We start from the raw sequence: 23,642 nt of genomic DNA on the forward strand, positions 1-23,642 counted from the left end.
AGGCAGCGGACACAGAGTCACAGGGTAGTGCACACATGGGAGGGATGTCGGGGATAAGCTGGCTGGATATGAAGGCGAGTGACCATCTGTCTTAGAAAATCCAGCCAGGAAACACAGGAACTTTGTGGATCAAAGGAGGAGTCCAGAGCGGGCTATGTTGAGTCAGAGGTATCCAATATGGACTTAGCTACATCGGGTTCGCAAAATGAAATTTAACAACATGCTACCTTAGGTCGTTGTTTTTTACAATACATACCAAGTTGTTTATACACCCACCTTTCGAAAGATGAGTAAATCCTAAACAACATTGAAACACATCGTAGGGGCACCTGGGTGGCTCGGTCGGTTAAGCATCTGACTCTCGATTTCGGCTCAGGTCACGATCTCACGGTGTGGGAGTTCGAGCTCCGTATCAGGCTCTGCGCTGACAGGGCGAAGCCTGCTTGGAATCCTTTCTTCCTCTCTCTCTCTGCCCCTACCCCATTCACGCTCTCTCTCACTCTCTCTCTCAAAATAAATAAATAAACTTAAAAAAAAATTTTAAACACATTGTGAGAAGTATTTATAATGTTCTCACAGAGATATACTTTCTTCTGAATATGACCACTTCAATAAAGCCTCCTACAACATCAGATGGTCTCTCCCCTTAATATTTATTGTCATGGAGCCAGTATTTGGTCACTGGTGTTGAAAAGCAGGTTTCGCTATTCTTAGACAAAGCTCCTGTTTCATAGCACAGCTCCAAACGTCTCCCACAAGCTACATTAAGCATGCCAAACAAAAGCAAATTTTTCAACAACAGCCAATATAAAGCGGAGGGAAGAAAAAAACTCAATAGCCTAATTGAGAAATGAACAAAGGAAATGGAGATAGTCCCAGTAAAAAAATAAATAAACACGATGGCCCTAAATCTCGGAATTCACTCGAGACAAGAGAAATGCAAATTGCAACTATTCTGAGACGCGATTTTCCACCATAAGGTGAACAAAAATGAAGGAGTTTGGTAGTGCTCTGTGTTGGTACAGAGGTAGGGAAACAGTCTCTAAAGAGTATGTAAATTGGTATAATTTCCATAGAGGGCGATTGAGTAATGGCCCCCAATTTAATAAGCCTATAACATTATTTTGGTCCATACATACAATTATTCAACCATTAAAAGGCAATGAAATTCTGATATACACGACACGGATGAAACTCTGGCACGTTATGCCGAGTGAAATAAGCTGGACACAAAAGAATAAATACGCAGGATTCTATCGTATGAGGTAGCTAGAAGAGTCAAAGCTAGACGAGTCCAATTCATAGACACAAGAAATAGAATGGTGGTTACCGGGGACTTGGGGGAAAGAGCAGTTGTTCAACGAGGACAGAGTTTCAGCTGGGGATAACAAAAAAGTTCTGGAGATGGATGGTCGTGACACTTACACGCCAGTGTGAATGGACTTAATGCCACTGAACCGCACACTTTCAAACAGTAAGTTTCGTGGGTCGCCTGGGTGGCTCAGTTGGTTGAACGGCAGCCACCTGATTCGGCTCGTGAGATCCAGCCTCATGTCAGGGTCCTGGCTGAGAGTAGAGCGGGCTTGGGATTCTCTCTCTCTCCTTTTCTCTCTCTCTCTCCCTCCCCCACTCATGCTATCTCTCTCAAAATAAATGAACTTTTTTTTTAAATTGTAAATTGCAGGGGCGCCTGGGTGGCTCAGTCGGTTGAGCGACCGACTTTGGCTCAGGTCATGATCTCACAGTTTGTGAGATCGAGCCCCACGTCGGGGTCTGCACTGAGTGTGGAGCCTGCTTAAGATTCTCTCTCTCCCTCTCTGCCCCTCTCCCCGACTCTCTCTCTCTCTAAAAAAAAAAAAAAAAAAAAAAAAAAATATATATATATATATATACACACACACACACACACACACACACACACACAGTTTTTACAAGAAAGTCTTATCACTGGTCAATGTTTGAAAATTCTTTCATTTTTCTTACATTTAACAGAAAGAGTGTTTAGTCAGTTTCTAAAGGAATTTTCCCTTCTTTTTCTTTTCTCTCTCTCTTTAAAAAAAAAACAAAAAACAGGTTCTCCCTGCTAGAGGCATTTTAATTTTTATTATTACCCTCAATACCTTAGTGTATGGCTTAGAGTGTGGCTTTGAAGACTGGCCAATTTGAAATTAAATTTTTTACATCTGTTATTTATTGTGGGGGGGAAAGCTATTTATACTTTGGATCATCAAAATACCAAGCCTTTCAAATCCAGGGCGTTTCCCTCCTAATTGGTCAACATTTAATTGCATAACCAAATTCTTACTGGCCAAATCATGTCCTTTGGGGGGGGGGGGGTAAGTGCCCAAGTTGGTTAAAGGCAAACATTGCTAGGCAAATGATTTGTTTGGGCAGATTGCCAGAGCTGACGGTGATTAATATAGTTAACTTTGAAAATGCGTATGCTTTTCTCCAGAGAATATATTCCCACAATCAGAGGAATTGTTGATTTTCACATTATTCCAACTTTCTTTCCTCCCACTAAAAATGTGGGTACCTTATAAGTCGTGTGGCTCCTAGCTTCCAAATCACATATTTAAGAGCTAGACAGGAAAAAACACTTTTCTTTTTTTTCCCCCTGAGGTTCGATTAGTTCATTTAAAATATAAATCTAAAATACCAACATTTAGGGGCGCCTGGGTGGCTCAATCGGTTGAGCGCCCGACTTCAGCTCAGGTCATGATCTCACCATCTGTGAGTTCGAGCCCCGCGTCGGGCTCTGTGCTGACAGCTCAGGGCCTGGAGCCTGCTTCCGATTCTGTGTCTCCCTCTCTCTCTCTGCCCTTCCCCTGCTCATGCTCTGTCTCTCTCTGTCTCAAAAATAAAAACATTAAATAAATTAATTATTAAATAAAATACCAACACTTAAAACTTTTCAAATTTCATGTTATGTTTTCTATTTTACACTACTCATAAATGTGTAAAGACTTACACGTATTTACACGAGTACAGGTTCTACCCTCAATGATCGTTGCACTTTACTTTGGCTGCAGTTCACTGCACGGGGAGATCCTTCTATGTTCTCAATCAAAGGAAATTAATTACAAGAATCTGGGTTGAGGATGCATCCTGAGATGTCCTACTGGAGACGTACTCTAATGACAACCAAAGTAGCCCACGACCTTGACATTTGTATAGCGCTATGACTGCTGTTTGCCCTCAGGGCTTCTCAAAGCTGAGGTCTCCAGCCAAGACAGAAGCCAGGGGCATCTGAAGACAATTACATATTTACAAAGCCATGAACTGAAAGAATCCCTTAAGAAAAGTTGCTAACTTTCACCTCTACAGTTTTTGCTGTAAAGACTTTCCCAACGTTGTGTTTGAAAACAGATTGGTAACATTATCATCGACCAGTAGAGTCCCATAGGGTCACTGGAAAACTCATATATAGAAGGCAAAAGGACTGATCATTGGCAAGCATGTGGAATTCTTCGAGAAGGCACATTCCATCTGAGGCTGTCTTTTAGAAAGAGCAGAAGAATTCCAGAACAGTAAGGAGCCTTAGATATTATCTAATCAAGTCCCTCCTCCCGCAGGTAACAAATGGTAACCTCTGGAAATTTGGCTCACTGAACATTTTTTAATTGGTATTAGACACAAGACTTACATGCACATCTCCCAGCCCTCCAGTAATGCTCTTTGCTCTTACACCTTGGCCAAATAAAATTCTCGTCGCACCAATCTTCATGCCACAAACACTTTGTGCAATAACAATACATTTCACTTGTTTGGAATTTGGCACATAGTTTCCTTAGCAATAGATACACAATGAAGACATCCCCGAGCCAGCCCCAAATACCGAATGTATGCACACGAAGCAGTGGGATGCGTAAAAACCAAACAAAACCACCTGCAAATCTAACACCCTAGAACTGAAATTACTGTGCCACCTTGAAATGCGAGGAGCAGTGATGGCATCTACTCTCCCCGCTGGGGACTCCTCCAATTCCAAATTCCTGCCCATCATCAGGAAGGGAGGAGCTGGCTTCCGGTGGGTGAGGAGTGCGGAGCCTGGGGCTTCTGGAGGATAACCCCAGGGGGCACTTCCGTATCTGGAGCTGGCTTCCCAGTCGCCATGTTTATTTTCTTCCCAGTCTTCAGATGACGGCCAGTTGCTGCTGCCCCACATTCTGTCTAGGGTTCTGGACCAGTGTTTTTCTCCTCTCTGCCCTGCTGTTGCTTTCAACACAGTCTCATAGTCATATGTCGCCTACATATCCTTCTGTCATTAAAATGCATACTCAGGCAGTCTTTTTATGGCTTCCCAAGGGTTTAGGACTCCTACCAATGAGGAAAGAGATTGGAAATGGTTCTCTTTTCTGCTCCTTCAACCCAGCCCCTTCTTTCATTTCCTTCAAATGGTGAAGAGTTTCCTCCAGGAGTATGAAGGCTTAAAATCCTACGACCAGATTCACCCTGGTTTAAACACATTCAAAAATAGGATTTCTTGAGCATCCTTACTGGACTGAAGCAAGACTCTGAAAAGCAGGAAAGGGCCTGGACTTAGAGGGTGGGGGAGGCGAGAACTTGAAGGAGATAGGCATCTGCAAAGCCGCAAAGAGGAAGAAAGATCTAGTTCTCTGGCCACTGAGCCCCACCTGAAGCAGTCGCTCCCGGGGCTGCTGTATGTCCAGGAGAGCCCCGGCAGACTCTTCAATTGTGCTTTTGCATTTTCACGTCTGTGGACCCAGAACTCGAGTGTCGGCTACTTGAGGAGAAAGATGACCTATCTTCTCATGCCCTTTCAGCACTGAGGACACAAGTGATTGATGCATATTTGTTGACTGCCTGGGAACTTCCAAGTCACTTCAAGGTCATGATTTTCTTCAGTAACGCAGGGGAATGAAACGTACTTCCCTGTACCAACATCCGGGGAAGTCGTAAGCAGCCATGGACAGTAGTGTTTCCTCACTCTTTACACATGTGTGTTTGGCTCTTTTCTCCTCACTCGAGGCAGCGCCTCGGGGGCAACCTTTTCACGAAAAGGTGTTCCAAAAGCAGCTGTGGAGCAGGCCAAGTCACCTCCCGGACCTGTGTCAGCTGACTGGCACAACTGACCAGTTAGACCAATGTCTGGCTCGAGTCAGAGGAGAGAGAGGTTTTGCCCTTCAAAGCAGACTTTTCAAATTCCAGGTACTGGCATTGATCCCTTTACTAATTAAGTATGCACTGCTCTGGGAAACAGGCACTCTTTTGGGGGCTGGGTAACAATAGCTACTCCACACAAGAACCTGTTTCTGAAACCGCCCATCATGGAAAGCTACTGGATCACACCCAAAGAGTACATTTCGAAAACTTCTGGTATTTCTTGCAAAAACTCCACTGAGTGTATTGGATGCATATTCTTCAGTAGGGATATTTCAGAAGACGGTCCAGGGTCTCATACTTAGACATGACTAGGATGGTCCCCAAAGGGGAACAACTCAGGGAGATGCCATGAAGGCACAAATAACAGCCCCACGATTCTAGATGGTGAGGGGTAGCTCTTGTGGGACCAACAGAAACAGATTTCTAAAACAGTGGACAAAGCCTCAGTTCAACTTACAAAAAAGGGCCAAGAAGTGATCCTATTAAAATTCTTTTAGGGGCGCCTGGGTGGCTCAGTCGGTTAAGCGTCCAACTCCAGCTCAGGTCATGCTCTCATGGTTCGTGGTCCATGGGTTTGAGCCCCGCGGCGGGCTCTGTGCTGACAGCTCAGAGCCTGGAGCCTGCTTCAGAGTCTGTGTCTCCCTCTCTCTCTGCCCCTTGTGCTCTCTCTTTCTCTCTCTCTCTCTCTCTCAAAAATAAATAAACATTAAAAAAAAAACACTTTTAGCAACTCACAAAATAGTACATGAAGAAAAGTAGACAGGTATGTTTCACTTTTTCTGAAGGCAGAACATGAAGTAACGAAGGAAGTCAAGGAAACACAAGTACTTTGAGATTCTGATGATTGGTGAGATACAGAAACTTTTACAGAGGCAGAAGCCTCTGGCATTTTCTTTGGCCAGCTTGAAACACAGCACTGGCTCCCACCTTTGCAAAGCAGTTTCTGTGCTTTGGGCAAGGCACTGGCCACGAGCCTTGCAGGCTTCCCACTCGTCCCTGCTATTCTTTTTTTTTTTTTTTTTTTTTTTTTTTTTTTTTTTTTTTTTTAAATTTTATTTTTCAACGTTTATTTATTTTTGGGACAGAGAGAGACAGAGCATGAACGGGGGAGGGTCAGAGAGAGAGGGAGACACAGAATCGGAAACAAACTCCAGGCTCTGAGCCATCAGCCCAGAGCCTGATGCGGGGCTCGAACTCCCGGACCGCGAGATCGTGACCTGGCTGAAGTCGGACGCTTAACCGACTGCGCCACCCAGGCGCCCCTCGTCCCTGCTATTCTATGACCACGGCGTTTTAATAATTTGAGTCTTTGCAACACATTCCAATTATAACCTTGTTAGCCGCTCAGTGCCTCAGGGAAAACTTTCCAATTCTTCTGGCTACCTTCCAGAGTCTGAAGTACAATGCTGAACATATCTTGCTGGAAATAAGCGTGGAAAATGCCACTCAGAGAGAAGGTCGACCTAGCTTATCTCCATAGCTGTGAGGGTTGTGAAATCTATACTTCACGGTCCTTCCAGTATTGTGAGTCCATTCTTATGGGATTCAGCACGCCATACAGGCAGTGCATAGGACTCAAATCATACGCACTCCACAGCTCAAAAAAGGCAGAGAGATCAGACCTAGCTGGCAATGGGATCATCATCAGTTTCGTCTGCCCTTGTCAAAACCTGACAAGGCTTGAGGCTGGCCCTCCAGAGGTGAGAGTGAAAATCAAGTAAGAAGCAAGCTAAATATAGAAGAATTCACTTCTGAATCTCTCGTTGTTACTTTATACATCCAGTGGAGTATGCTGATGTAGAAATATTTGCCGCAACTTGCTCAAACATTTATTTGTGCCAGGAGAGAATACTGCCAGGAATAAACCAACTGAAAGAGGTCTTGTCTTCAGAGTTATAGACCAAGTTCACTCTTCAAAACTAATAGGTTGAAGTTCTAGCCCTCCAGGGCCTCAGAATGTGACTGTATATGGAGACACAGTCTTCAAAAGGCAGTTCAAGGTAAGGTAAAATGAGGTCGTATGGGTGGGCCCTCATCCAAAATGACAGGTGTCAGAAGAAGAGATTAGGACACAGACATGCACACACACAGAGGAAGACCGTGTGAGGATACAGCAAAAAGATGGTCACATGCAAGCTAAGAAGACTGGTACCAGAAAAAAACAACCCCGTGGACACCACCGACCTTGGCCTTACAGCCTCCAGAGCTACGAGACAATAAACATCTGTTGTTTCAATCAGCCAGTCTGTGGTCCTTTGTGATAACAATCCTGGCTAACACACGTGGCTCTCCTAACCACCAATTCTGCACACCGGTTCCTTCTTTCATTGACTTCATTTCACTTTCTTTTGGTCCACTGAGCCCTTCTCCGTATCTCCTTTTCTTCTGCCCTGCCTCTGTCTGTATTTGTCTTTTTTTTTTTTTGAAATTCATTTATATATTTTGAGAGAGAGAGAGCATGAGCAGGGGAGGGGCAGAGAGGGGGAGAGAGGGAGAATCACAAGCAGGCTCCGCACCATCAACAGAGTCCGATGTGGGGCTCGAACCCGTGAACCACGAGATCATGACCTGAGCTGAAACCAAGCGTAGGACACTTAACCGACGGAGCCCCCCAGGTGCCCCTGTATTTGTCTCTTAAAGGAGGGTCTCTCCCCTTCTTCCCAGACAGACGTGGAGCTTTGGAAGGCGAGAGGGAGAGAAGGCATCTTGGACTCTGAGAGGCTCAGGCCCCGAGAGCTCAGAGGTGCATCTGGTGGGCGAGGGTGTAGTGCAAAATCATTTGATTTGCATTGTAGTGCAAAAATCAGCCTCTCTGGCTGACTCTGACCAAGTCTCAACTTCTCGGAGTTTCTACGTTTCCATATATTAAAAAAATTAGTGATGGGAATTACTGCATGGTGGCTGTGAGTTTCAATTAAGATAAAACATTGGACGGGGCGCCTGGGTGGCGCAGTCGGTTAAGCGTCCGACTTCAGCCAGGTCACGATCTCGCGGTCCGTGAGTTCGAGCCCCGCGTCGGGCTCTGGGCTGATGGCTCAGAGCCTGGAGCCTGTTTCCGATTCTGTGTCTCCCTCTCTCTCTGCCCCTCCCCCATTCATGCTCTGTCTCTCTCTGTCCCAAAAATAAATAAACGTTGAAAAAAAAAATTAAAAAAAAACATTGGAAAATACTTTATATACCAATCACCGTAGCTCAGTTTTTCTATTTGTAGAATACGTACTACCTAGAAGTTAGTATCATATAATATAGTATCGTTTTTAAAAATCAACAAATATTTAGAACTTCTGTGACTCTAAATATTATATATTTTAAAGGATTACTTCTACTCTATATTTCATCGGCCTAATAAAGTTTACTTTTGCTTCCCTTGCTACTTAATATTGAGAAAGCATGTTGTACTTGGTATTAAAAGATGAGTTCTAAATTTTTTTTTTTCAACGTTTATTTATTTTTGGGACAGAGAGAGACAGAGCATGAACGGGGGAGGGGCAGAGAGAGAGGGAGACACAGAATCGGAAACAGGCTCCAGGCTCCGAGCCATCAGCCCAGAGCCCGACGCGGGGCTCGAACTCACGGACCACGAGATCGTGACCTGGCTGAAGTCGGACGCTCAACCGACTGCGCCACCCAGGCGCCCCAAAAGATGAGTTCTAAAGACAGAAAAGACCTGCTTCTTGCCTTCACGGATCCTGTAAACCTATTTAGAAAAGTAATTTTTACAGTAAAAAACACTTATAAAATCAGTTCACAGTGGTTCTCGGGGCTCTGATCAGGTCAAATCGAGTACATACCTGAACTTTCTCAGACAACATCCCAGAGAGCCATTTCCACCTATCGCCTACCAAATGGCCTGCCAGAAGAAGTTAACAAATCTGATGTAAAAGATTTAAAATTAAGAAAGGTAATAAAAACCTGAATGCTAAGTAGCGCATTTTGTTTGAAAAAAATTTAATTCCATACTCATTTGTAAAGTAGAACACCTTAATACACAAGTATCTCTAATATGCTTTTTTTTTTTTTTTCCCTAAGTTTATTTACTCTGAGACAGAGAGAGCGAGCCAGGGAGAGGCAGAGAGAAAGGAAGACAGAATCCCAAGCAGGCTCGGCACGAGGCTCGAACCCACGAACCATGAGATCATGACCCGGGCCAAACCAAGAGTCAGACGCTTAACCAACTGAGCCACCCAGGTGCCCCAAGTATCTCTAATATTCTTAAAACTAGATTCAAATAATCAAATTCTTAGGTTTTCATTAGCTCCTCAGGAACCCCTGGAAAAAGATGATTGACAATAGCAACACTCCAGTAGGAAAAATGTATATTCTTCGGAAATGTAATTGTTCTTTAACTTTAGGAATATCTGACTGTGGGAGCGCCTGGGTGGCTAAGTGGGTTAAGCGTCGGACTCCTGATTCCAGCCGAGGCCGTGATTCCAGGGTTGTGCCCCGCATGGGGCTCCACACTCATTGTGGACATTCTCTCTCTCTCCCTCTGCCCTTCTCTCCAGCTCATGCTTTCTCAAAAAAAAAAAAACACACACACACAAAAAATCTGACTGAAAACATCTCAACCAACAAGAAAACCATGTTTTTTTTTTTTTTTAGAAATTTACACTCACTATTAAGAATAATCAAAATATGGTAAGTTGGGTGTGTAGGAACATAGGGATAAAAGGGTTTAATGCTTCAGAAGCATGGCGTAGCAGTCAGATTTGGATTTCGATCCCGACTTTACCACTTAACGAACTGTAAGACCTGAGGCAAATTCTGCACTTTTCTAGTCTCACCACCCTCGTGTCTTGAATTAGTGCATTATTACGTCTGCCTTGGATGAGCATAGCTGTGATCAGCGCACCCCTCCTGGCCAGCAGAAGGGGAGGTCTTGGGTGGAATTTCTAAATGAGAATGTGTCACCGTTGATTATAATTGCTTCCTAGCCTTTTCCTCTTCCTAAAATGTAAACTTTTCTTTATTACTACTATGTTTTTTTTTTTTCAACGTTTATTTATTTTTTTGGGACAGAGAGAGACAGAGCATGAACGGGGGAGGGGCAGAGAGAGAGGGAGACACAGAATCGGAAACAGGCTCCAGGCTCTGAGCCATCAGCCCAGAGCCCGACGCGGGGCTCGAACTCACGGACCGCGAGATCGTGACCTGGCTGAAGTCGGACGCTTAACCGACTGCGCCACCCAGGCGCCCCACTACTATGTTTTTTAATGTTTATTCATTTTTGAGAGAGTGCACGCACATGCCCACATGAGGGGGCGAGGCAGAGAGAGAGGGACACAGAGCATCCAGAGCGGGCTCTGTGCGGAGGGCACAGAGCCTGACTGGGGGCTCAAACTCCTGAACCCCAAAATCATGACCCCTGAGCCCAAGTCGGACGCTTAACCAATTGAGCCACCCAGAGGGCCCTGGAAACTGGAAACTGTTTTAATTCAACTTTGTATGTCTCTCTCACTACTTAGTCCTTTTCCTCCCAAGTCTGGTTCTGTATACAGCACGTAGCAAAGCCTAATAAACATGTGACGAAATAAATACATGAATAAGTAAATAACACACAGACCATTTTAAATTGGGGGCAGAGAAAGAAATAAGCCAGCGTGTGAAACACAGCTTAAGAACTGTTAACGGGTCAGTGTCTTCGGCGAACAATTAAAATCTGAGAAACACACTAAAAACACCAAAAGTTACCCTTAGCTATGATAGGATAAATGGGCAAAGGGGTGAGGGAGTAAAAAATATTACTGTAACTGCCAGTCACGGCTCTAGAAAAGATCATTCAAATTCCTTTCCAATATTTTTTTTTTCTGTATGTATGGCTACAACAAATAATCTTTGAGATAATGAGCCAAAATTCTCTGGCACATTCATATGTAAGAAAATACCCAGTGAACTATTCTCTCCCCTGCTTTGTGAAATTCGTCTTTGTAAAACATTTTAAGATACAACTGTCTGAATATCTCACACTGTGCCTGCTACCTACTGCATATGCTTTCACTTTGCAAAGATTTTGGTTACTATGTTGGAAGGGTGAAGGTCAATTCATTTTCACGGGTCCAAACCAGGTTCTGTATTTTTTTTTTATGATGATAATTAAGGAATGTTGAACAGCAGACGCTATTCGGAAAACGAGGAAAGAGAATACTTTTTATGGCTATTGATTTGTTAAGGTGTATCTTGTAACTTTTTCAAGTCTACCATCAGTCCACAATCCAGTATTTTCGAAAGCGGAGTATTATGGCATTAAGCAGGTGACAGGGCCTAGAGGCCTGATTCCCTTGCCCAAGGGCGAGTGGTGGCCAGTAAATACACTTGCCTTGAGGACCCGGTGAGCCAAGTGTTGGCTCCTCTCGGAGAGATGCTCGCGAACATTCTGCGTCCCCCCCCCCTCCCCCAGCGCCCCTCCGTCGCCCGGCAACTCAGGCACGCCGCGGCTCGGCCCCGCCCCCGCTGCCAAGGCAACGCGGCCGCGCCGGCGCGCGGGCTTTGTGCCCCGGGCGCCCCGGCGCAGCAACGCGCGCTTGCCCCCTGCACCTGCTTGCTGGATCGCGGCAACTTTTCAAACCTTAACCTCTTCAACCGCTCTGCCGGGTCTCTCACCCGGAGCCGCCGACCGCCGCCCTCTCTCACCTTTGTTTCCGAAAAACTGTTCCACGGGCACAGGATTCCAGCCACCTGCTGCGTGGCGGTCCCTCCTCCAAACGTGAGGGAGAGGTGACAACCGGCAAGGAAACCCCACTTACCTTCCTCAGCATTCCTCCGCGTCGGCAGGGGGGGTGGGTGTCCCTGGAGGGATCCGACCGAGCCGCGCCGAGCTCAAAGTGTGACGGGAGTGTCGGAGACGCGGCAGGCGAACTTGGTCCCGGGCGAGCGCCGCCCCCGGGGCCCCCGCGCGCTCCTCATTTGCACCACAAAGGGCGGGGACCTTCTGGCCCCGCGGTCCGGAGACGGCTAATCCCGCCGGCGGTTGCCCTCCCGGCCGGGGTTCAGACGGGCTCCGAGGGGCTGCTCGGATGCCACAGCGCCCCGGCGAGGACCAAGTCCCCCAGTCCCCTCCCCGGGCGGCGGGTCGGACTCCCCAGGCCGGCGGCCGAGCTATTGTGCGCTGGGCCCCGGAGGCCGGGCGCGGGGCGGGGGCGGCCCAGGTTGAATTTCCGAAGAGCCGGGCTCTCCTCGCGCGCGCCCTCCCCGCCGCCCCTCGCTGTTGCATATTCATGAGAGGGCGGGGTCGCTCTCCTTCTCGGGCTCCTCCGGGCTGAAGGCGGCGGGAAGAGTTGATGCGAAGGGAAACGCCGAGAGGAGAAGAGCGTGGGGAAAAAGTGGCAACGTAAACAAACGGAGGATTCCTGTTTCACCAGTCGCCTGCGTTGTACACACACACTCACACACACACACCATTTCCCAAAGCCTGAGCTGAGCAAAGAAAATTTCAAGAAGGTCCTGTCTAAAAGTCTTGGTCCTAATGATAGTATTAGGACAATTGGGATGTGTGTGTGTGTGTGTGTGTGTGTGTGTGTGTGCGCGCGCGCGCGCGCGCGCCAAGGATTTTTAACGATGATTTTAACTGTGTGCTTCTCAGAGAGCCATTGAAAATGTATACATGCAGACCTCACTAATTGCATTGATTCTATTGAATTGCATCATAATTGATCGTCTGTTTTTTAACAGAGCCCTCCACCATTCCCTCAAACCCAGCTTTTCTGATTTATAAAGTCAATTTGCTAATGGGAACCCATTTTCAGGAAATAAAAATAGGGGAGGAAAAATGAGGCCTGACGACCCTCCCTTAGGGATCGGGGGCGGTCTGAGAAGCTGCAAAAGCCATTGGCACTGAGCTGTTACCCCCACCCACCCCCCACCTAACAAGCAGCCCTCCAGAAGGGTTTCTCTTTCCTTCCTGAAATATCCACCATGAGAATCATCACTAAAGCACATCCTGGAATTCAGAACCAGTCTACCACTTGAGGTACAAGCGGCTGCAAAGGTGATCTGAACAGACCCAAAGGTTCTTCTGGCCCCAAACAGATGCTTTCACCACCAGATTTCCCCTCCGTGTTAAAGTGCTACAGAAAAATCCCCGTTAAGATACAAACTTGTTAGCAGGAACAGGCAACCTGGAAGCATTACCGCTCAGCAATGGCAGGTGATTAGACTTAGGGACTTCAGAAATCCACGCATCCCACAAATCCTCACTGGTGCCTATCTACTGGTGGATGGTGAGTGCTGGGGAGACCACGGACAAAGAAACAGCCCAGGCCCCTGCCCTGGGAGCCTAACTTTGACTACAGAACAGACTATAAACAAACGAATAAAAGTCAGGCACTTATTCCTGCTATAGAGAAAAATAAGCCGTTTAGAAAGGCAGGTGTTGGGATCTCAGAGAGTACGGAAGTGCCGTGAATTCTCTGCTGGAACCAGCTGACACTACGTCCAGTTTTTCTGACGGGCTTTTAGGTCTAATCGGGTGTATGGGTCTGAGGGTGCCTTTCTGAGTTTGTTGCCTCATCAAGCAAACAAAGAGTAGTCCTTGTTTTCAGCAGTGTTTAGAGTGGGCAGAGGACGTTCTACTGCTTTCGTGCACACAGGGGTTCGGAGGGTCCGACAGTGTTGACGGATCGTCAGCCAGCAGATACTGATGTGAGACTGGGCTCCAAATGCATTAATCAGCTGGGCAAGAGTTCCATCTCTGATTCTGGTTTCTCCGGTTGTCAATATGGGGAAGAGTACCCACCTCAGGGGTCGCTGAGAATGTTAAATGAGACAATGTATAAACATCAGAGAGCTAGCTAGCTGTTCCAGAAACTTCTCACTGAAGCCACTGGCCTTTAGGAGAATAGCCCTGGGGCATAGCCTTTGAAAGCTGAGGTTGCTTGATTGTAGGATTAATTTTCCTTTCCAATTCTTGCCACTCATTGGTAATTGATTCTTTCCCTACAAAAAGAAGTCGGCAGTGAGCGGGGGAAGCCTAATTTACTGAGGCACCCCGCTAGCCCTCTACCCACATGATCTCTTTGTCATAGCTACCGCTAACCATTGTACAGATTCAAAAGAGGATCCAAGAGGTCAGTCTCCTCGCCAGCAGCACACAGCACATTACGTGGCAGAGGGAGGATTGCAATCCTTCACCCTCAAAGCCCCGATGTTGCCCACGGCCGTGGCCTCCTTCAGGGCACGTGCTACTTTAGGCAGCAACAAACCACTGTGAAGCGAAAGGAAGAGGTTCTCGTCGTTGGCCGTTCTTTAATAATAGAATAGCTGTACCGTTGGTGGAATGCACCTGGTGTAGCCATTCTGGAAAATAGTATGGAGGCCCCTCGAAGTTAAAAGCAGAACTGCCCTGGGGCGCCTGGGTGGCTCAGTCAGGGAAGTGTCTGACTCTTGGGTTGGCTCAAGTCCGCCATCTCACAGTTTGTGAGTTCCAGCTGTGCTGACAACATGGAACCCGCTTGGGATTCTCTCTCCCCCTCTCTCTGTTCCCCCCCCCCAAAATAAATGAGTCAACTTAAAACAAATAGAACTGCCCTATGATCCAGCAATTGCATTACTAGGTATTTACCTCCAAGAATACAAAAACACTAATTCAAAGGGATACCCTCACCCCGGTGTTTATAGCAGCATTATCTACAATAGCCAAATTATGGAAACAGCCCAAGTGTCTACTGACTGATGAATGGATAAAGAAGAGGTGATACACACACACACACACACACACACACACACAGTGGAATATTACTGGCAATAAAAAAGAAAATCTTGCCACTTGCAAAGACATGCATGGACCTGGAGAATATTATGCTAAGCGAAATAAGTCAGTCAGAGAAAGACAAATACCACACGATTACGCTCATATGTCGTGACCAGAGGGCAAGTGGAGGAGGGTGGGGAAAAATAGGGATGGGGATTAAGGAATGCACTTGTAGAGAGCACCGGGTGTTATATGAAAATGTTGAATCATTCCATTGAACACCTGAAACTAATATTACAGTGTATGTTCCCTAACTGGAATTCAAATAAAAACTTGAAACAAATAATAGCAATAGTATGTGGTTATTTTCTTGTACAAAAATAAAAGGGAGATACGACTTCTAGCTCCTGGGGCCAGACAAATGTGTCTCCGGGGTCAGAGCAGTGAGTTAGAGAGAAGAGCTGTACCCAAGCTGCCTGCCCCCCCTCCCCCCACCCCCAACCCTGACAGGTGCCATGGAGAGCCTGGATCGCCCTCTGGACATCAGGGGGTAGAACAGGGGACACCCTACCCTCGGTCCTCCCTGGCAAACTGCTTCCCAGAGGGGCCTGGGCAGTCCTTCCGTGGGGTGTCCATTGAAGGCTGCTTCCCACAAAGCAACTCCACTCATCACCCACTTCCCAAACGTAATAATGTGGAAGACACCCAGATGGCTTTACACCAGACATTGTCAGAGTCCAATGCCTAGAAATAGGGCTTTTGAATAGACCCAGAAGAAGAAACCATGCGAATCTTCCAAGGTTCCAAAGCAGTTTTTAGAGCAATCCCTCCATATGGGGTGAGACTTTAAAATGCGTGACGATAGCTGGGCATTAGATGCATCCGAGAAACAGGAGAAATGAAGTTGTAGGTTGATGAAAAGAAAAGAGTTTGGGGGATAAAGTTGCCCAAAGGAAGGGTTCTATTTAAATTAATGTGTGCAGATCTAAGAATAAGCTTCTTGAACGTTCCACTTAGACTGAGAGAGAATTTAACTTGCTTCCTTCTCTTCTAGGTTCAAAGCTGCATCTGTGGTTCACTTCTCTAAGCATTCATACTTAGTTTTGTGGGGCGATGTTAAAGTAATATTTTCTGCTATATGTGTTGGAATCCATTTTTACTTTAAACTTTTGGAAACTCTAATGTTAGTTGTCAACATGGCCTGAATAAATCTATTTATTGTTTTATTAAAATCACGCTTTGGTCCGGAAAGAATTTTGGGTGGCATATATAAATACATCCAATGCAAGAGAACAAGAAAGAGAATTAAAAACAGGCAGATGAGGAAAACATAACTCAAGGGAAATGAGAACAGAAAAGATGAACAGGCATTCATATATTTATATCTATGTAAATGCATACATTTATATCTGTTTTCATCAAAACTCTTTTAGCACTAACTCTGAAAGCAATGTAAGCAAACCGTGCAAAAATGAATCTTTAGCCTATTTAAAATAAGTAAAAAGTCATGATGTATTTCATGAAAACTGTATTATATTTGGGGGAAGAATGGAACTGTGATAAGGCGAGAGATCTAGAAGCTTCCAGAGTGCAAACCATTACAATCATTTCTTTACATTGTACATATTTGTAAAATGTTGTACAATTTATAAAATTTTAAAATTTTTTAAATGTTTATTTATTTTTGAGAGGGAAAGAGTACAAACGGGAGGGGCAGAGAGAGAGGGAAACACAGAATGTGAAGCAGGCTCCAGGCTCTGAGCGGTCAGCACAGAGCCCGATGTGGGGATTGAACCCACGCACCGCGAGATCATGACCTGAGCAGAAGTCGAACAATTAACCGAGGGAGCCACCCAGGCGCCCCTGTGCACTTTTGGAACATTTACTACATTTTGTTTCATGACGATAGGAGAAAAATGTAATATATCTATACTGTGTGAGCGGTGCGTGTATGTGTAACTTTTTCCGCTAGCACTAAAGTCACTTCCGAGAGCAAATAAAATCACTTTAGAGACCCAAGGATGCACAAGTAAAGTGTCTCCATTTCCTCTGGTTCTAGTCTACTAGGTAAGTCCTGTGAGCCCTAAGTACTTGTTAACTAACTTGCTGATTGGCCTTTCTTCTTCTTTTATTCCTGTGAATGACTTTAATGTTTTCTGGGTGGATGTTTCCCCCATCTCTGTTGCGGGCCTACTGTGAGAGCTCACTGAGAGGAACATTTCTGGCGTTAGCCATGAATTTGTCTGTGAAAGCATTTAGATGGCGCTTCTGGATCGGAGATTGACCTTCGCACAGAAAATTAGGAAAAAAGCCTGAAGGGGGAGAAAAAGAGGCAGGAGCAGGGGAGGCCCCGCGGGGATGAATGGCAGCCCAGGAAAGATGAATGGGCCTCCAGGAAAGATAACGGGTAATAATTCAGCCACACCTGGGGGTGCTGACTAGCTGTCAAGCAAGCAGCTCACACGTGATGGCCGGACACTAATGCTACCCCCCACCAGCAGGCACTAGATGCAATGAAATATTTGCTCACTTGTCTGGAGATCTTGCATCTTGTGATGGACACGCTCCTCTGTTAGATATTATCATTTATAAAATTTAGTTAATGGTTACTCTTGTTAATTCTTTTCTCAGCTTCTGTGATCGTATATGGCTAATTCATTAGGATAAGGATTTCTTCTGCATTTGAAATACTCAGAAATGCATCGTGTGCCCTTCCTGGATTCCCAATACACAAATAACGTCAGGCTAATTATGGAGGGAGTTCTTTATTCTAAGCTGCATACAGACACAAATACAGGCTTTAGAATCTCTCCGAATTTCCAAAGGTAATACTACTCCTATGAATTGCTCTAGTGTGTTACTGGGACTTCAATTAAATGAAAGGAAATCAAGGGGGGTGGTTAATAAAGACTCACTCATGTCTACTGTCCTAAATTCTTCTAGGCGTCGAACAAGCATTTTATCTTGGGATCCTAATTAAAGTCACTTTTCATCATTTTCATTGTGTACCCCCGAGAAATAGGCTCATAAATAAAACTGACAAGACCTGACAGTGTTATTAGCCACCGATGTCAAACTTGATCATCATAGCACAGAATCCCCCCATGATAGGCTGCTACGTACAACCACCTCCCGGCCCTCGGTCTGCCAGGTGGATACAGAGGAAAGAGAAACCAGATGAATAGAAGTTTCTTTGCAAAATGCAGCCCTTTACAAAAAGCCCTTATCAGTCGCTGGTCAGATTTTCCCCAAGAGCATTAATTGTGACCAACCGTGACCAGGGTGCTGTTGCTATCGAAGCAGTCGTTAACAAATCGTGCTTCCTCACTTTGACTTTGGTTCCTTCCTGAACTTGACAACTGTTTACTGGGTGATTCTGTTTGAAGAAAGATACCAGGCACACGGCGATTTTTCCTCACGGCCATTGTCCATTAGGACGTGAAAATATGAGAAGATAACATACATGTGTAAATCTACTTCCTGTGAATTAAATTGTCGTTTGAGTGTGACTTTAAGAGAACAATGCGAAGCATTCTGTGAAAAATTCCTTTATGAAGCAAAGATTCCAATTGTGTGACAAATAACAATTTGGGTAAACTGGAATTTGGGTATAAAGACCCACATTTGTAAGATTGAGAGGTTGCAGCTTTCTTTGTGAAAGTTTCTCTAGGAACTAGGTGGTGAGGAGGGCCCTGGAGACAGTGTGGGCCCTGTACAAGGACACTGGATGGGGGTGGGGTGGGGAGAAGGCCACAGAGTGGAAGAGCGTGAGACCCCAAAGAGCATGAGACCCCATGGCACCAGTTTAGAAGGGTCCTCCGATCTAAGGCAGAGGGGTTTAGATTCAATGACCATTGTCACCCTCGAGGAGCTGGGGGTTGGTACAAAGGGTCTTTAGTCAAGACTATGGTCTTGACAGGCATGCGGCTGAAAGCAGCGGACAATGCTGGTGGTCCGGGAAGTGACACCATGGGGCGGGGGTCAGGGCAGGGGGGAGACTCAGATTCAAGGAACCCGGGAGAAAGGAGTCGGGCTCAGGGACACAGATGCGGAGGAAACGGAGAGGCGGCTGAGCCACAGCTCTCTGCTGGCCGCTCTGTGCCACACGCTGTCTGGATTCCACTCGTTCTCCAAGTACCGCAGAGGCAGGCAGGTGCCTCACTAAACATGCAGAGGAACCAGGGCCTCTGAGAGCAGCCTTTCCGGAGAAGCATCTTTACATCACTGGAAACAGCCTCCAATCGACCCGGGACTGTTTGCCCTGGAACCATGAGGGAAGGTGACCAGGCTCTTACTGCACAACTTCGGGTTACCTGGCCCTGTCACCTTTGTTCGGCTCTCTCCATACGCGCGTCTTTGCGACACAATTTGATCTCTTCCTTTCCTAGCTTCCTTCAAGTAATCCACGTGGAACCCTCAGCCATGAGCTCATCTAAACCCTTTCTGGACCGGTTCTATTTTTAGCCTGCGCGCATTCTCGGCAATAATGAGTTGTATCTTCTTCGCAATCATTGTAAAATGTGCAATCCCCCCCGCCCTTGTCTTGAGAGGGCATTAGCGCGTCACCCTCATTCAGCCCTCTGCGTACTGCCCTTCATTCATTCATTCATTCATTCATTCATTTGCTCGATAAGCATTGGTCCAGTGCACACCACGGGCGGGATTCTGCGCCATGCACGGGAGGAACAAAGCAACGTGCTTCCAGCTCTCGAGGAACTCAGAGAGCACTGGGGAGACAGACTGGGAAATCTGACACTGTAGCTGGAAAGCGAGCAGGAGCGTCTGAGCAAGGTGTCACAGACGCAGCGAAGAGAAGTGCCTTCCCAACTAGGACGCAATGCTTCACGACTCTGCCTGCCACTTCCACCCTAGATGTGTTAGATCTCGATGGTCTGGTACTTCTTTTTTTGTTTTTCAGTGTAAATAATCTGTATCTTTTTATCCGGCCCCTTATGAAAGCTTCTTTAGACTCGACTTTTTAAATGTGTGACGGGTCGTATCCGTCTTGCCACTTGACTTGAAATGGAAGCATCTTTCAACTGCGGACACAACGCTAGAAAAAGTTAAGAGGTGGTGCCCTCCGGCTATTTCGCTCTTAGATATCAACCTAATAGACAATTTTGCCACATGCCCCGTAGCTCTGATCTTGGTTTCTTTGGAGATCCTCTTGAATGGTAACTGTTGAGAACCTAGCACTCCAGAAAAGTTCTTTTCTTCCCAAGAACTGATTGTGTGTGTGTGTTTGTGCGTGCCTGCACGTGTATTTCTGTCTGTCTTCTTGGCGTGCCGAGGCTGAAGTTGGCTAGATTCTTTCGCAAATACTAAATAAACCCCCTGCCCAGAATGCATAACTTAAGAATGGCGTCCGCGACAGCTAACGTTCTTAAGAGGATATGTGTTTTCTTGTAAGAGAGTTGAGTGGATGAAAAAGATACCGGTGACGGGCCCGCGGGAAAAATCCCAGGGTCACCTGGGACACCAAGCAGTGTAGTGTCGGCCACTGGCTGACTTCGACTTTTCCACTCTGGCTCTGACGTTTGTGATTTCATTTCATGGACACTGAAAGCTCTCTGGCTGCCCTGACAGGAGAAAGCTCCCGAAAGCATTCGACGGCGTGCTGTTACAATCCCTTCGAGTCCCTTGCTCCAAGGCGTCGAGAGCCACAGGCCATCTTCCCGCTGCGCCTGTGGACGCGCCACAGACCTCCTTTTGGAAACTAAGAAATCACACCTTAGGAATCTTCTCCCACGTCTTTGTCTTTCAGGAGCACAGAAGGCTCCATATTCAGTCAAGACGTGTTTACGGCCTGAACAAAGACAAAGCAGCGAAAATATAAAATTAGACACATTGATTTATGCCATTTAACTAGCTATCTTCATGCTTTCAGTCCATTTACCTACACTGACATGTTCACATTTGTCTTTCCCATCCCACTGAAGATCACTGGACGCATTATACATTTATCTTTTTGTGCATTGCCCCTCCTCTCCCCCACCAGAAAGACCAATGTCTTTTGTCTATTTTGTTCTGTTATACTTTGGCTCCTAGAATACTTGATAACTGCTCAAAAAATATTTAGTGAATGAATTCTGGGGGTGCCTGGGTGGCTCAATCGGTTGAGCGTCCGACTTCGGCTCAGGTCACGATCTCGCGGTCCGTGAGTTCGAGCCCCGCGTCGGGCTCTGGGCTGATGGCTCAGAGCCTGGAGCCTGCTTCCATTCTGTGTCTCCCCCTCTCTCTGCCCCTCCCCCGTCCATGCTCTGTCTCTCTCTGTCTCAAAAATAAATAAAACGTTAAAAAAAATTAAAAAAAAAATTCTGAATTTCAAAATGTAGGGCTTGCTCCTCAATCCTCGTGAACGTATAAGGAGAAAGAAACTCGGTGTCTATGACGATTCCCCATGAATTTAGAGGACGCTCAGAAACAAAGATGATGAGTAGTTAGTGGACATACACTTTTGTTTTCTAGCTATGGTCCCTCCTTAAGGAAACATACCAACAATGCAGACATCCTCAGAACATAGGATCCACTGAGGAGTCTCTAGATCTGAGTACACGACTGAAAATCCGTATGGCTTAATGCCAGATCCTGATCCCTGCGTTAAGTCATCTAAGATGACATCTCTTAAAAGGAAGCTGCATCTGATAATGGATTCGGGAGCAATAAATGTCATAGACAGAAGACAAGGGTGTGAAACGGAGCAAATCTCAACAGCTTGGAAGGTTGTGAATCGCAGATCAAATTCTGTCAGACTTGACAGTGTTCTGGCACGAGTGGGCACGCAGCTGTAGACCTACCGCCAGGGCCCCACCTCCCTGCGGCCCTGAGGTCCCCTGAGCTCCAGGAGCCGGAGGAGGAAGGGCACAGCCTCACTGTCCTCAGCACCCCAGCCCAAACACAGGGCAACAAGGCTGAGGGAGGAGAGAGGCCGAGGTGAGGCTGGAAAGGAGTCGCTGTCTGCTATTTTGTGCAAAGAGCGGCCCCCCATGCAGACGGCCTCGAAGCCACACCTGAGTCCCAACGTGGGGGAGGAAATGGACTCAGACGAAGAAGGCCCCGAGTCCAGCTGGCGGACCAAAGTGGCTACCGGGCGAAAGTGCGCCCTAGGCATGCCTTCCTCGCCCCCAACCGAAGCCGCCATCGGCCCGGCCCTGCCCCTCTTCCGCAGCAGCGAGCCCCCTCCCTGTCAGGTTCTCGGCCAAGAGGAGGAAGAGGTGACCTTGACCTCCTGCTCTTGGGAGATCTTCACCCTGAGGAAGGCTTCAGTGAGGCTAAGTGGGCCATGGTGTGACTAAAACCCCAGCCAGCCCATCAGAATTGTCTATGAATACGCAGCTTAGGGTCTCACTCTGAACTTCCAACGTGCTGAGCTCACTGCCTCACTCTGTTCGTGGGGCACCGCAAACCCTGTGTCAAGAAAACCCTTTAGCCCTCCTGACCCACTGGCTTGGCTGAGCTTAGGACCCCTGCCCTCCCAGCCCGGGGCGTCCTGCTCAGTGGAGCATCTCCAGCACGGCTCCCGCACAACACTAATTTCACTGTTGAATGACCTGTCGGTGCACCTCTCCACCTCCCTGCTCCCCCGACTGAACTACTTACTAGAGGGCAGGAGTCACCCAGGGGTCACAGATCTGAAATGCAAAGGCACCTAGCACACCGCATTGGATGGTTGTGGAAAAAGAGAAAGAGGTGTGTGTGCCTAAGTGTTAAGAAAATTCAGAGAAACCCCTTCCACCGAAGTTTTTCAGGGTGGATGCATTTGCACTATGCCTTGGAAGATGAGACTGGCTGTGGGCAGGTGGAAATTGGGGAGAGGGAGGGGGCTCTGAGAGCAGAGCGTGTAACAAGAAAGCCTGTATAGGGTAGCACCCCTTGGCTCCTGCCTCCTGCCCGCTGAGGTGGTCTCGAGCAAGTTACTTAGCCCCTGTGTGTGTTAGTTTCCTCCTCTGTGAGACGAGAATGATGTTGGATCTGTTTCACCATGTTCTGAGGATCCAACGAGCGAACATTTGTTTAGGCTTAGAACAAAGCTTCCCATACGGTAAGCATTTATGTAAATATCAGCCGTTAGCAATACTATTATCATCATAAGTCCAAATAAGAAATGTGGCAGGAACTCAGAGACAGAAGAATGGAAACAGTCTGGAACAGACCTGGCTGAGGCTGTCGCTGCTGCTTTATTTTTTCCTTTCCTTTCCTTTTCTTTTCTTTCTTTCTTTCTTTCTTTCTTTCTTTCTTTCTTTTATAGCCTAACATTCTAGATTTTTCTGCGTGTCACTTTCAAAGAGAGTATTCCAATGTTTCCAATCCATCCCAAGATTTCATTGAGAACAAGAGGGTCATTGTGTCCTCATGAAGAAGTCATTGGATCTTTTTATTTACGTTTCTAAAATAATCTGTATTTTGACACCAGGCAAGGTTCCTCCCAATTTCATCCTTGATTGGAAAAAAGGCAGAGAACAGATCAATTATATAACACACACACACATACACACGTTAGGGCAATAAAAGAAAGCAAATCATATTTCTCTGAAGATCATGGTTACATGAGATGTATAAACTGGCTAAACTAAATTGTTGCAAATCCCGTTTGTCTGTAATTTTTTTTCTTTAAACGTCCCGGTTGACGTAAACCCCATTTGCATTTACACGATCAGAAAAAAATCACGAGAAAAATATACTAATGCAGATCCACGTAAATATACAAGATAACAATAATAGACAATAGTGTATTCATGTTTTCCTTAATACCTTCAGCTAAGCCCACATTAGTCTAATTGCTTTGGTTTTTTGTCACTCATTTGTCAATGTCTGGCCCCTTTCTTCAGTT

General features: G+C 46.3%; 1 protein-coding gene across 2 annotated transcripts in view; it reads right to left on the bottom strand.

Annotated features, from left to right (window-relative positions):
- SPATA13 (spermatogenesis associated 13) overlaps positions 1-12,231 on the bottom strand; it is a 340,610-nt gene extending 328,379 nt beyond the window's left edge. The window contains exon 1 of one of the 2 annotated variants that reach the window (XM_045455583.1): positions 11,871-12,231. In XM_045455583.1, coding sequence (XP_045311539.1) covers positions 11,871-11,882 — 12 coding nt within the window. In that variant the 5' untranslated portion in view covers positions 11,883-12,231. The remainder of the gene's footprint in view (positions 1-11,870) is intronic. The other variant, XM_045455665.1, reaches the window with a different exon arrangement.
- Positions 12,232-23,642: the final 11,411 nt, after the last annotated feature.

Source organism: Leopardus geoffroyi, chromosome A1 (genome assembly GCF_018350155.1).
Source record: "Leopardus geoffroyi isolate Oge1 chromosome A1, O.geoffroyi_Oge1_pat1.0, whole genome shotgun sequence".
NCBI classification, from domain to species: Eukaryota; Metazoa; Chordata; class Mammalia; order Carnivora; family Felidae; genus Leopardus; species Leopardus geoffroyi.